At 28.8% G+C, this 13557-nt stretch overlaps 2 protein-coding genes across 8 annotated transcripts; both read left to right on the forward strand.

The window, feature by feature from the left end:
- The first annotated feature begins 378 nt into the window (after positions 1-378).
- LOC139817561 (uncharacterized) lies at positions 379-13102 on the forward strand. 7 transcript variants are annotated; one of them, XR_011733268.1, is made up of 11 exons: positions 5825-7025; positions 7711-7912; positions 8631-8799; positions 8932-9127; positions 9358-9552; positions 9700-9830; positions 9996-10111; positions 10584-10697; positions 10952-11065; positions 11155-11281; positions 11801-11815. XR_011733268.1 is itself a non-coding variant. In XM_071785758.1 (8 exons), the coding sequence occupies exons 2-8, from the start codon at positions 7725-7727 to the stop codon at positions 11869-11871; spliced, it is 1077 nt and encodes a 358-aa protein (XP_071641859.1). In that variant the 5' UTR covers positions 379-795; positions 7711-7724; the 3' UTR covers positions 11872-13102. The 7 variants fall into 7 exon arrangements, 3 of the variants coding, with proteins under 3 accessions (XP_071641859.1, XP_071641858.1, XP_071641860.1); XR_011733269.1 differs by lacking the exon at positions 10584-10697; XR_011733267.1 differs by lacking the exon at positions 9996-10111 and having other exon boundaries at positions 5826-7025.
- Positions 834-6787, forward strand: LOC139817560 (uncharacterized). The gene is made up of 5 exons (XM_071785755.1): positions 834-1587; positions 2032-2327; positions 2997-3273; positions 3991-4821; positions 5029-6787. The coding sequence occupies exons 1-5, from the start codon at positions 1200-1202 to the stop codon at positions 5721-5723; spliced, it is 2487 nt and encodes an 828-aa protein (XP_071641856.1). The 5' UTR covers positions 834-1199; the 3' UTR covers positions 5724-6787.
- Positions 13103-13557: the final 455 nt, after the last annotated feature.

Here is a 13557-nt window from a genome sequence, read left to right on the forward strand (position 1 = left end):
ACGAATTATGTATATTACAAATATGTTACTATGTAATTTTATTATTTTCGTACGAGCAACAACATTAATGAACAGCACAAACCTTAAAGGTTATATTATGTACACACATATACAATGATTAATTATTATTATTGCTCATTAATGTAGTTACTCGTACAAAAATAATAAAATTACAAAACAACATATTTGTAATATATGTATGAATTTTTATAACTTTTATTTTAATTACATGCCACAACGTCACATGTATATTTTTAGAATATTTATTATTTTATATATGACGAGTATGCATATGTCAACATCATATATGTAATACTTTAAAGGCCATGGCGCGTACAAAATTTTTAGTAGTAATCGCAAGGCCGTAAGAAAATTGACCAATCACAATCAATTATTCTTTGACTACAAGGAGAATTATTGATTATGATTGGTTAGTTTTTTTACTGTCTTGCGATTACTATTAAAATTTTTGTACGTGCAATGGTCTTTGGAGCTCAGACATAATGAGAAAAATAAGGAATAAGATAAAGGAATAAGGAAGAAGGCATGTTTGCTCGTTTTTTTCACTTTTTTCACATTATTCTTCATATATCTTTTTTAATTTCTTTATCGTTTTACGATTCAAATATATTCTAAAATTTTAAATTTGTGTACCTTAATGGTTCTTTTCAGTTTGTTCTGTGTCAAAGAAATACTTAAGCAGAATCTCAATTAGGACTTAAGCGTGTGTAAATTCTTGAAAGGTACTGGAAGAGACTTTTGGAAAGGAATTGGAAATAATTATTAAATTATCAGGTTTGTGTAAATTTTTTACTTTCATGATTTAGAAAAATATGATGATGATGATGATGATGATGATGATGATGATGATGATGATGATGATGATATGATGATGATGACGTTGTTTTTGTCGTTGTTGATGATATTGATGATATTGATGATGATGATGATAAAATTGATTATTATTGCTGTATATGTATATGTACGAAATTTATATATTTTATAGTAATATTATAAAATTATTTAAAAATTTTAATTATATGTGTTTAGGTGTGTTTATAATACGTATACACATAAAGTAAAATATAAAGATTAAATTTGTATTTTTATTTTTTAATAAGTAATTTAATAATTATTGTATTTATTTGGTGAAGTAATAATTTCATTGAATATTTTCGATATTTATATACTTCAATAAAATGCCAAGACGTAAAGTAGAACGTTCGAAAGAAGAAGAAGAGGAATTTCAACGACAACGTCGTAAGAGAAAAGTGCAAAATCAATACAATCGCCGACAGGTTGCAAAAAAAGCAATTAATAAAAACAATGTAGTAGTTAATGAAATATCTGATACTAACTCTATTGCTAATACATCATCTGTTAGTAATGTAATACAAGATGTCACGTATACAGAATATCAATCTGATACTAACTCTATTGCCAATACATCATCTGTTAGTAATGTAATAGAAGATGTCACGTATACAGAATATCAATCTGATACTAATTGTATTGCCGGTACATCGTCTGTTGATCAAGTGATACAACGCATTACACGTGCAGAAAAACAATCTCGTTATCGATTACGTAAGAAAGGACAATCTCGTTTAAATATTAATATGATATCAGTTGATAATTTAGTTGAACATTATATTGGCCCTATGGATGTGTCGTGTATTCACTGTAACGCTAAGCATTTTATAGCTGAAAAAATTATTAATAGAGGAAATTCGTTTCATGATTGTTGTAATCATGGGGCAGTATGTCTTGAATCATTACCCATATGTCCTCATTTTTTACGTACTTTATTTGAAGGAAATCATGCAAAATCTAATCGTTTTTTCCAAAATATTCGTAGTTATAATAGTTCATTCTCATTTGCATCATTTAACGCTAATTTGATTAATTTTCGAAATAGACGACCTGGTCCATATTGCTTTAAAATACAGGGTCAAATTTATTATCAATTTAATACAGCATTGCATGCTGCGCCAAATGAAAATCCAACTTATGGTCAACTTTTTATTGTAGATTCAAATGAATCTATAGATTATCGTCTTAGTGATAATTCAAATTTGGATTTGGAAATCGTGCAAAATCTTGAGCACATAATGCGAGAATATAACGTGTTTGCTCAATCATATCAAATGATGGGTGAAGAATTAGAAAATCAACGACAATTAGAATCGAATCAATTGGAATTACAATTATTATTTAACTTAAGACCAGAAACGGATCGACGTCGATATAATGCCCAAAGAACGAATGAAGTTGCTGCTGTTTTCGTTACAACTGCTGATGGAGAAATACCTGAATCATACGTTGTAGTACGTAATAAAAATACCAAAACTTTGCAAAATATCAGTATCGTGAACCCAAATGTTGAGCCATGGATTTATCCATTGTTTTATCCATACGGTACTCAAGGATGGCATTGTCATTTAAAGAAATTAAATAGTGACAAACGTATAAGTAGAGGGCAATATGTCAAGTATCGTATGGCTATTCGTGATGATTTTAATATTTTTTTATTAGGACGACGCTTATTCCAACAATGGCTTGTAGACAATTACGTAAGAATTGAAAAAGACAGAACGGAATATTGCAAAACTCATCAAAAAGAGTTGCGCTCTGAAACATATCAAGGTTTAATAGATTATATGCAAAATATGGTAAATAATTTAAATGGACGTATTGGAAAAATGGTTATACTTCCTTCTACGTTTATCGGCTCACCACGTAATATGTTTCAAAATTACCAAGATGCAATGACACTTGTTGTTAAATTTGGTAAACCAGATCTTTTTGTCACAATGACCTGTAATCCAAAATGGCGTGAAATTACAGAAAATCTTTTACCTGGTCAACAAGCTTATGATAGACCTGATATTTGTGCACGCGTTTTTAATATTAAAAAAGATTATCTTATAGATGTGATTGTTAAACAAAAATTTTTTGGTGAAGTAGCAGCATATGTATATGTTATTGAATTTCAGAAACGTGGTTTACCACACGTTCATATGTTGATCACTTTAAAACGAAATTTTAAAATAACAACTTCAGAAATTGTTGATAAGTATATATCTGCTGAAATTCCTGATCCATGTGAGAATCATAATTTGCATAACATAGTTATGAGACATATGATTCACGGGCCTTGTGGCGATTGGTGTTTAATAGATGGGAAATGTTCGAAACATTATCCAAAAACTTTCGTTGAAGAAACGAGAATGGATGAGGATGCTTATCCATATTATCGTCGACGAGATACTGGTAAGACTTTTGAACGACCTGGTGGATATATAGTTGATAATCGTTATGTTGTTCCATATTGTCCTTACTTATCAGTTATATTTAATAGTCATGTTAATGTTGAAATAGTTTCCAGTATCAAATCTGTTAAATATCTATATAAATATATTTATAAAGGTCATGATGCTGCCTCTATAACAATTGAACCAATAACAGAAAATATAGTTATTGATCATGACGAGATACGCAATTATATTGAGGCACGTTACGTTGGACCTGTAGAAGCTAGCTGGCGTATACTTAGCAAAAAATTGCAAGATAAAAGTCATGCTATAATACGTTTGCCAGTTCATCTACCTAATGAACAAAGTATAATAATTGAAAATGAATCTATTGAAGATGCAATGACTTCTGCCTTAAATCAAGTCACTATGTTAATAGATTATTTTGCACTAAATTTACGCGATATTGAAGCAAGAAAGTATTTATACGTAGATATTCCACGTTATTATACTTTTAAAAAAGAAAAAATTAATGGAAAAACTATATCACATTGGGTTAAACGTAGTAATTATAGGTCGTATAATTGTATAGGTCGAATGTATACTGTTAGTCCAACACAAATAGAATTATTTCATTTACGGTTACTGTTACTTAATGTTAAGGGAGCTACAAGTTTTAACGATTTAAAAACTGTAAAAGGAGAAATTTATCAATCATTTTTGGAAACATGTTTAGCTTTAGGTTTAATTGAAGATGATGATGAATGGAAACGAGCTATGGATGAAGCTGTTGGATGGATGATGCCACGACAGCTTCGTAAATTATTTGTGCGTATTTTAATACATTGTCAACCTTTACATCCTGATGAACTTTGGGAAAGTTTTAAAATAGCAATGTCAGAAGATTATGCGCGACATTTTGGTATGTTACAAGCACAAAAAAAAGTTTATGCACAAATCGGTGCTATGCTTCTTGCTGAAGGCAAAAGTTTCATCGATTTTCCACAAATGGAACAATTAATAGAAAATAATGAAGAAGAAGGTAATGTGACCATAGAACAAGCAATGGAAGTAGGTATTAGGCAATATAATCAATTAAATAAAAAACAAAAAGAAATAGTTGATTTAATATTAAATAGATTAGATGATAAAAGTCGTAATAGTCATTGTTTTTATATTGATGGCCCAGGTGGATCAGGTAAAACATTTGTATACACAACAATTTATTATTTAGCTCAAATTCGAAAGAAACGTGTGTGTACAATGGCCTTCACAGGTATCGCAGCTACGTTACTTCCTGCTGGAAAGACAGTCCATAAAATTTTTAGATTGCCAGTTCCACTATTTGTTGACTCATCATCTCCCATTAAAATTCAGTCTAAAGAAGCTCAATATTTAAAAGAAATAGATATCTTTATTTGGGATGAAGCACCAATGGCGCCACGATATGCTTTGGAAATTATGGATCGAACATTGCGTGACATTATGAATAATGATGTATTATTTGGTGGGAAAATTGTCATATTAGGTGGTGATTTTAGACAACTTCTTCCAATTAAAGTACGAGGTACACGAAGTGAAATTGTGAATCTTTCTATTAAATTTAGTTTTCTCTGGAAATATTTCGTAAATTTCTCTTTGACAGAAAATATGCGAGTTCTTCCAAATGAAATTGAATTTGCCAAATTTCTATTAAATATGGGTGATGGGATATTAAATGATTTTAATAATAATGTACAAATTCCTGAATGTTGCATAGCACCACCTAATGCAGATATTGTTACAGATATATATGGTGATTTAATACAAAAAAAAGAATTTGACAACATGGCTAAATGTGCGATACTTTCTGCGCGAAATATCGATGTAGATGAAATAAATAAACAAGTTGTTGAATTATTAAATAAAACGGAAGAACGAATTTATACAAGTATAGATAGTGCTATAAATTGTGGCAATGATGGTGACATTAGTGAATCTTTATTACCAGAATATTTAAATACTTTGTCTCCATCATCTCTTCCTCCTTACGAATTGCGATTAAGACCGAACTGTATCATTATGTTAATAAGAAATCTTAATATCAATGAAGGACTTTGTAATGGTACTAGATTAATGGTTATAGAACTTGCAAATCATTTATTAAAATGTAAGATATTAACAGGTGATAAAACAGGAGATATTGTTTTTTTAAATCGTATAACATTGTATTGTGAAAATGTATATCCTTTTACATTTAAAAGGAGACAATTTCCAATAAAATTAGCTTTTGCTATGACGATTAATAAATCACAGGGACAGACATTTGACAAAGTAGGAATAGATCTTCGTAAAGATGTTTTTAATCATGGACAACTTTATGTTGCTTTTTCACGAGTTCGTTCCTGGCAAGCATTAAAAGTTTATCTTGGCGAACAGCGAGATAGTAGATGTGTTAAAAATTATGTATATAAAGAAATATATGTTTAGAAAATTATGGATTATGTATGTTATAGATGTAATTGTCTAACAATGTGGGTTTACGACATTCAATCCAAAATGATATTTACATCTAGCTATAAAACTTACAAGCCCGCCAAAAAATATTAAATAAGCAATGTTTATCAAAATGATTATAAAATTATTAATATCTTATAATATTCACAAATGTTTGCAAAATTTTTTCAAATTCTTTAAAATAATTGAAAAAAAAATAGAAAAATTAACGTCAAACGTGACAGACTTATACAGTCAGCTAGAAGGTCGTTATCAGACAAAGGATTAATATTTAAGACAATTTGAAATCTCTAGAAGGAACTAATAAATATTCAGATAAATTTTTTTGTTTCCTCATAGAAGAAGCTTTGTTTACATAAACTTCGTATATAGACCTTTGATCGCATATAAAATTAGATCTAATCAACTAAATGTTAATGAATTATACATGAAATAGAGGTAGAAAAGGCCAAAGAGAAAATTTTTTTTTAGTTTTCGATGCTAATGTGTTTCTTATGTTCTAAAACGTCAAAATATTGCATTAAAAAAAATGTCGATACGTGTGTATGTATGTATGTGCCAAATTTACCGAAATTTTTATAACTCTAGAACTAATCAACCAAATCTTAACGAATTATATATGAAATAGGGGTAGAAAAAATTGAAGAATATAATAGAATTAATAAAAATTGCTAATAATAAAGGGGTTACCAATTTCTGTTTTAAAAAATCTATATAATTGCCCTAATTTTCGCAAATTTTGAGATATCGAGTTTAATTTTTATTTTATGGATAGAGTATCGTTAAAGGTAGGTTGGTGTTGAATTTGGCAATGATCGGTGAAGGGGTTACTGATTTTTGCCTAAAAAGTGTACAAGTTATACATGTAATCTTATATATAGAACGTATCATTAAAAGAAGGTTGTTTTGAATTTTGCAAAGATTGGTGAAAGGGTTACCGATTTCTGCCTAAAAAATATATAACGTAGACCAAGGCAAATCGGATTATTAATTAACACGCTAAAATAGCTTGTTTGAAAAAAAAACATTAACGAAAACTATCTTAAAACTTATATTGATCCAATTCGCCTCGGTTTACCTTAAGTTTGAAGATAGAGTATTATTAAAGGAAGATTGTTAGTGAATTTGGCGAGGATCGGTGAAGGGATTATCGATTTCTGCTTAAAAAGTGTATAAGATGTACATGTAATTTTATATAGAATATTATTAAAAGAAAGTTGTTTTGAATTTTGCGAGAATCGGTGAGAGGGTTACCGATTTCTGTTTAAAAAATGTGTAAGTATCTTTAATGACACTCTATCTATAAAAAAAAAGTGTACAAGAAGAAACTTGTACATTGCTTTCTCAGTTTTTCAATGTGCAAGTAGAAACTTTGTACATTGCTTCCTCATAGTTTTTAAATGTACAAGTAGAAACTTGTACATTGCTTTCTTATAGTTTTTAAGTGTGCAAGTGGAAACTTTTACATTGCTTTCTTATAGTTTTTAAGTGTGCAAGTGGAAACTTGTACATTGCTTTCTTATAGTTTTTAAGTGTGCAAGTAGAAACTTGCACATTGCTTCCTCCATGAGGAAGTCAAATTAATAAATATCTACTAATAATTATGCATTAAAAAACAGGCTTCCCCATAGAGGAAGTAATGTGCAGATTTCTACTTGCACACTTAAAAACTATAAGAAAGCAATGTACAAGTTTCTACTTGTTCACTTAAACAAGTTTCTATTTGCACACTTAAAAACTATGAGGAAGCAATGTACAAGTTTTTACTTGCACATTTAAAAACTATAAGAAAGTAATGTGCAAGTTTCTACTTGCACACTTAAAAACTGAGGAAGCAATGTGTAAGTTTCTACTTGTTTTGAATAATACAATTACATAAAGTAATTTGTACAAATGTTACTTATTTACTGATTTGTTACACTAATAATTTAATTTTTTCATAAATTATTATATAAAAAAGACATATACATCGACATGGAGAAGGCCAATCAATTATCTGGTAATTGCTCCAACGTTGATGAAACAAATGAATTCTCTAATAATTACACCAACGTTGATGTAACAGAAGATAATCAATTATCCAGATTTCAAAAAGTAAAGGGTACAAACATGCTAACAGCAGATGAGGATCTAGAGCACATTCAAATGTATGATAGAACAGTGTAAGTACTATTTTATATAAAGTATTCTTAATAAAAATGTTTAATATTTTTTTATAATTATTAAATTTCATTGATTTGAATTCTAAATATTAAATATTGAATAGTAAATTAAATATTAAATATTAACATAATTAAGGCTCCTGCTGGCTCGCGAGCCAATTCCGCGTTTTCGCACAGACAGCGTCACACTTGACAAAACTGTGAACTATAAGGCGTGAAAAATGACACGTCAAAGCAAAATTATCCTTGCAATTTACAGCGTTATTCTTTATTTTAGTGCAGTGTTTTTACATTTAAAATTATTGTGATAGTGTTAAAATACATCGAAGATATCCACTTTATTGTGATTTAATATGTGCAGCACATACTTATTTCAATTCGACAACTGTTAAACGGCTTGTTTTCGTTCTTGATTAGACAACATTCACTTCGACAAATGTGGATTACTCATATAAAAGGGGATGTTTCGGTGTATTTTACAAATCTATTTTATCGTTTACAGATGGTATTTTATTAAAAAGCATCTTTATTTTAGTGTAAATCACAAGAATTTTTATGATATACTTTCATGATTTTCTCGCTTCTGACGTCATCAATCCAAAATGGCTGCAGTGAGTGAACAGGAGCCTTAAATATCAAATTTTTATTATTATAAATTGATTTTTTTAAAAGTATATTTTGTAACTATTATACATTTATAATAATTGTATTTTAATAGAGAGATTGTCGGATATGTGGACGGTATAGAAGCTCCACGTAAAATTGGAGATGATAAACAATACAAGTTTTTCAAGTTTTACTTGAATAATGGAAAGACCAAACGAATACAAGTCGTTGTATGGAACGAAATTATCGAAAGTGTTGAATTCCATATACAGCCAAATTCTGTAAATGTTTTAAATATATATATATATATATATATATATATATATATATATATATATATATATATATGATTTATTAAACGCATCATAATGTATTACAATTATTATTAACTTGTGAAATTATTTATTTTCTAGATTATTCATTTAGACGGAGCATTGGCTCGTCCACCTAAATTTGCTCATTACAACAGTGGCAATGTACCGTATGAATTGCAAATTTGTTCAAATACTGTTGTTAGCAGTTTGGGTAAATATGAGTTTAACACTGTATCAGATGTACTACCAGAGCGTGTAGAATTTAATGAAGTTATAAATACTTCAAAACGAGTCAGTAAGTTTCCTCACATTTATTATTATTTGCATGATATATATTTATATATTATATTTATGTAATATTTCATACATATATGTATGTACACACACACACACACACACACACACACACACACACACACACACACACACACACATACATACATACACGCACGCACGCATATATATATAACTAAAATGTAATTTGTTTTTAATATATTATTTAAAATTATAATTATTTTTTACAAGTTTTGGTCGGATATGTAAAAACCAAATTTGGAGCCGTGCATCACAATAAATTTAATAAGCTTATTGGTTGTGGATCATTAACTGATGGAGAGTTTAAATTACAAGTTTATATAATAAATTTTAAGGAAGATGAATATGACAAATTTGACTTGAACAAAGGTGATAAAATGGAAGCAATTGGTGTAATGCAAACGGGTAAGTAGTTTTGTAATTTATTAAATTTATACTTTAAGATAATCAAATAATATTTTAAAACTATTTTTTTATATACTTTGGTAAAAATTAAATTGATCTTTAATGAGTGTTTTTATTTTTATAATAAGTGTGCAATATATGTTACAGCCGAGCCGCCATATTTTTTGATTCAAAATTTGAGAGACATAAAACGGGTAGATGGTTGTTTACCTTTGGAGACAGTGATAAAGGTGTCTCGTTCACTTAAAAAAAGGTGTTCTGAAGGAAATTCAGTACAGGTAAACATACAAATATACATTAATAACAATAACTATAATTTCGAGAATTTATCTTCTGTTTACTGTAAAATTTATTACAAATGACTATTGTAAAAAAAAGCATTTTAGTGAGAATGCTCAGTAATTTTTTAGTATAACTGGTTCTTATTTTTGATTTATTTCCAGATCTAAATATAAAAGTCTATCATAATAAAGAATTACTGAAGGCTCACTGAACTGCTTTTTCTTCTAAACTAATGTCATTGTTTTTATTTGTGACAATAATTTTTTTAAATACGTTTGTAAGTATATTTCAGACATGTAGTAATCATATTACTTTTCATAATTCAATACTACTATTTCAGATTATGACATCTAAAGCAATAAAATACATAATAATAATTATTATTATACAAGATGTATTATAGTAAAAATATTTTTTGAATGAAATACTGTTTGTAGTTAATAGATGAGATTTAAAAAATATACTAAACATTTTTTTTTTATTTAGGAAAATATTAAATTATTCATATAACTCAAAAAACCTTATTTTCTAAAAAACGTTATTTAAAAATTTGAATTACTGTTATTCGGGTACTAAATATTTTACAATAAAAACATTGATATATTTTGGTAAAGTAATCAATAATAGTAATCATGAAGCATTTACTTTTTTTTTACAAAAATATTCACTTTTTTTACTTTTTTTATACTTTTTTACTACAAAATGCAATGACATTAACGCTTTTTGATGGTGAGTTTTTTAAATTACAGAACAGATGATATAACAATTTACCAGTTTAAAGTTTTGTACAAAAACCATTCCAACTGTATAAATAATTACAATTTTCTATTTTTTGAGTTATGACGCTGTTACATGAGTATATGGTATATATATAGATCTTTTATGAAAGAAATAAAAAGAAAATTTTTCTTAGATATATTTTACACATTTGATTTATCAATTGCAAGTGTTTTACAGAAAAATGTTTCCTTATTAATATATATTGCAAAAATTTTATTAAGTGTCTTCTTGTGTCTGATGTTATAATCTGTGATAGTAGTGATAAATCGTAAAAAGTTTGTTATTTACATAAAAATATTGTGTATAAATAAATAAATACTTTTTTTTTCTTTTACAGAACCAATACAAGAAAAGTAAAATGGATTAAACTCTTTGATAAATCCAAAATTTTCCAATTTTTTTAAGTTGTTAATCTTCAATCTTCAATATAATTATTCTACCTGTTATTTCTGTATGTATTATATAAATGGATTTTTATTTCTGTAAAGTCAATTCGAAGATAATTGAAACTTATAATGTTGATAATTGTTGTTATTCCAGGATTCCTTTCCACCTGTTGAAATTATAGGGATAATAAATTCTACATATGCGCGTAGTACCGGATGGTCACAATCACAATGGCGCTTGCGGCAACGAAGTTCAACGCCAATGAATACTAGCCAGACAGGTAGGCCTATTCTTTCACCTCCGTTATAGTATCGAACTCGCGTTATCATCTCTTCAAGACGATCGGTTATATATATGAAAAGAGGCAGTTTTATACTCATTTTGCTCAGTCTTGCTCGATCAGTAGACTGATATATGTACACTTGTATATGTGTATGAAAATATTCAGAATTAATTTTGACGTAGAACTATGTCTTTCTCCGCGGTATGGGGAGTACCCACGGATGTGACGATGCAACGAAAATATGTCACACTTTGAATGTTTAGATCTTCGAAACTAATAATCGTAGAGTAATGAATGACATCTCATTTTAAAGCTTAAGAAGTCCCATTTATGATAAAACAAGAGAGAGAAAGAGAGAGAGAGAGAGAGAGAGAGAGAGAGAGAGAGAGAATGAGTGAGAGAGTGAGTAATGAGTTCTTATATCTTTAGTTCCCCTTTGAAATGTAAGTAAAATTAATATAGACGAAAAATAAGAAAAACATTTATTGTTTTATTTCTTTATACATATTTGTTTAGGCAGTAATGCTGGCTCGTGCGACCAAACGACCATGAATAGCAAGGAAGGAATACTCGCGATCCATGTCTAACAGCAATTCGCAGGGACCTAAAGGCCAAAGAGAACATCGGTCTTATCCTCCTCGTATGCAGCAAAGCGATAAGCCTAAAGAAGTTCTGGTTAATGGTACCAGTGGCAACTACGTTTCGTTGTCGCTAATCGTCAATCGTTACTAATGTTGTTACGTTACACCTGTTGAGAATTATTAACTCCCATCACGTGACATACCGACACAAGGACTACGCAATTATGAAACACGATATGATTAGTTTACGTTTGTTGTTAAGACTGTTTGCTATCGACATAAGAATACGACAATTATTTAAGAAATCATTATTTTCCTTAAACACATTTAAGGACACATAATATTAATATCCATGGTTTAGTTTAATGATGATAATTACACTGTCATGTTTGATATACGGATACATTCATTAGGAAATTAACATTTGGTAAGAAGGATTCACTGATTGTGAAACTGCTTCATTTTTATACCAAGTTCCTAACTTATGTGGCAGTGCTTTACATGTATCGTATGGTACATCTTGGTTACTCGTTAACGTTTAATGATCCAATATTATGCTGGATAACGCGCGACTCGTATGTCAATTATCGCTCTGAATAGGTTTTTCATCTAGATATGTCGCTCAGTACTTACACAATATATACAATTTAGTGTTCACAATGTGATGTTCTGGTATCATTCCGATATCGAGTTTATTTAATTTAGCTTAATAGAGTCTTAATCCGATGGGCGAATCATTCAACATATTTTTCGCGAATGTTTCGTATTGAGGTAAAATATGTGTTATTGTTTTGATATTTTATCACGTAATTCAGCATCTTTTCTTTCTTTCTTTTTTTCTCTTTTTTCTTTTTCTTTAATTATTAAAGAAAAGTGCTCTATTATGAGACAGGATCCTAATATGAAATATGTTAAGCTAAAAGGCCCTATATAGGCCTTATCTATTGATCCCACCATGAAAAAACCCCGTCATCTTATATTAGGATCCTATCTCATAATAGGGCACTTTCCTCTATATATATATACGTAGATCCAGAGGTATGTTCCGGGACTGTTTACGTTTTTTGAAATATACTGTCCTGGAATATACCGATATCAAAAATAAAAGTCCCGGAACATACTTCCGGACCTACATATATATATATATATATCTTTATTACTATAATACTAATACTTAGTCGAAATGTGTATATCTGAATAAATAAACTAGCTTTATTGTACTAAGCTATAAAATAGATATGATCAATTGCTCTAAAATGGTTATCGACATTTATTAAAAATTAATTATAAATTTAAAACAATTGTTATTTTATCTGAATATTCTTATGGTCAAAAAACTGTAATTTCCTCCAACTTGCTTGTTTCAAATACATTTGTATTGATTGTAATTTGTGCGTAATTTAAGAATAAATCATTTCTGTATACATAAACTGGCAATTCCCAGCGAGAAATGACTCATCAAATCGACGTCGATAGACATCGGTCATTTCTGGCTGAGTTGGTACGATAAATCTTGAATTTTCTTTAATATAAACGATACGACACATTTTACTTTTATGAAAAATTGTAGGAATAGTATCTCTTCCCTCTTCTTCTCTCCCTCTACCTTCCTCGCTCATTTAATAATTACATATGTGGGAGTATTTTCAAGTAGTTAAATTTAATTATTTCAATTAAACTAATTATTTCAAT

This window comes from Temnothorax longispinosus, chromosome 8, assembly GCF_030848805.1.
Source record: "Temnothorax longispinosus isolate EJ_2023e chromosome 8, Tlon_JGU_v1, whole genome shotgun sequence".
Lineage (NCBI taxonomy): Eukaryota > Metazoa > Arthropoda > Insecta > Hymenoptera > Formicidae > Temnothorax > Temnothorax longispinosus.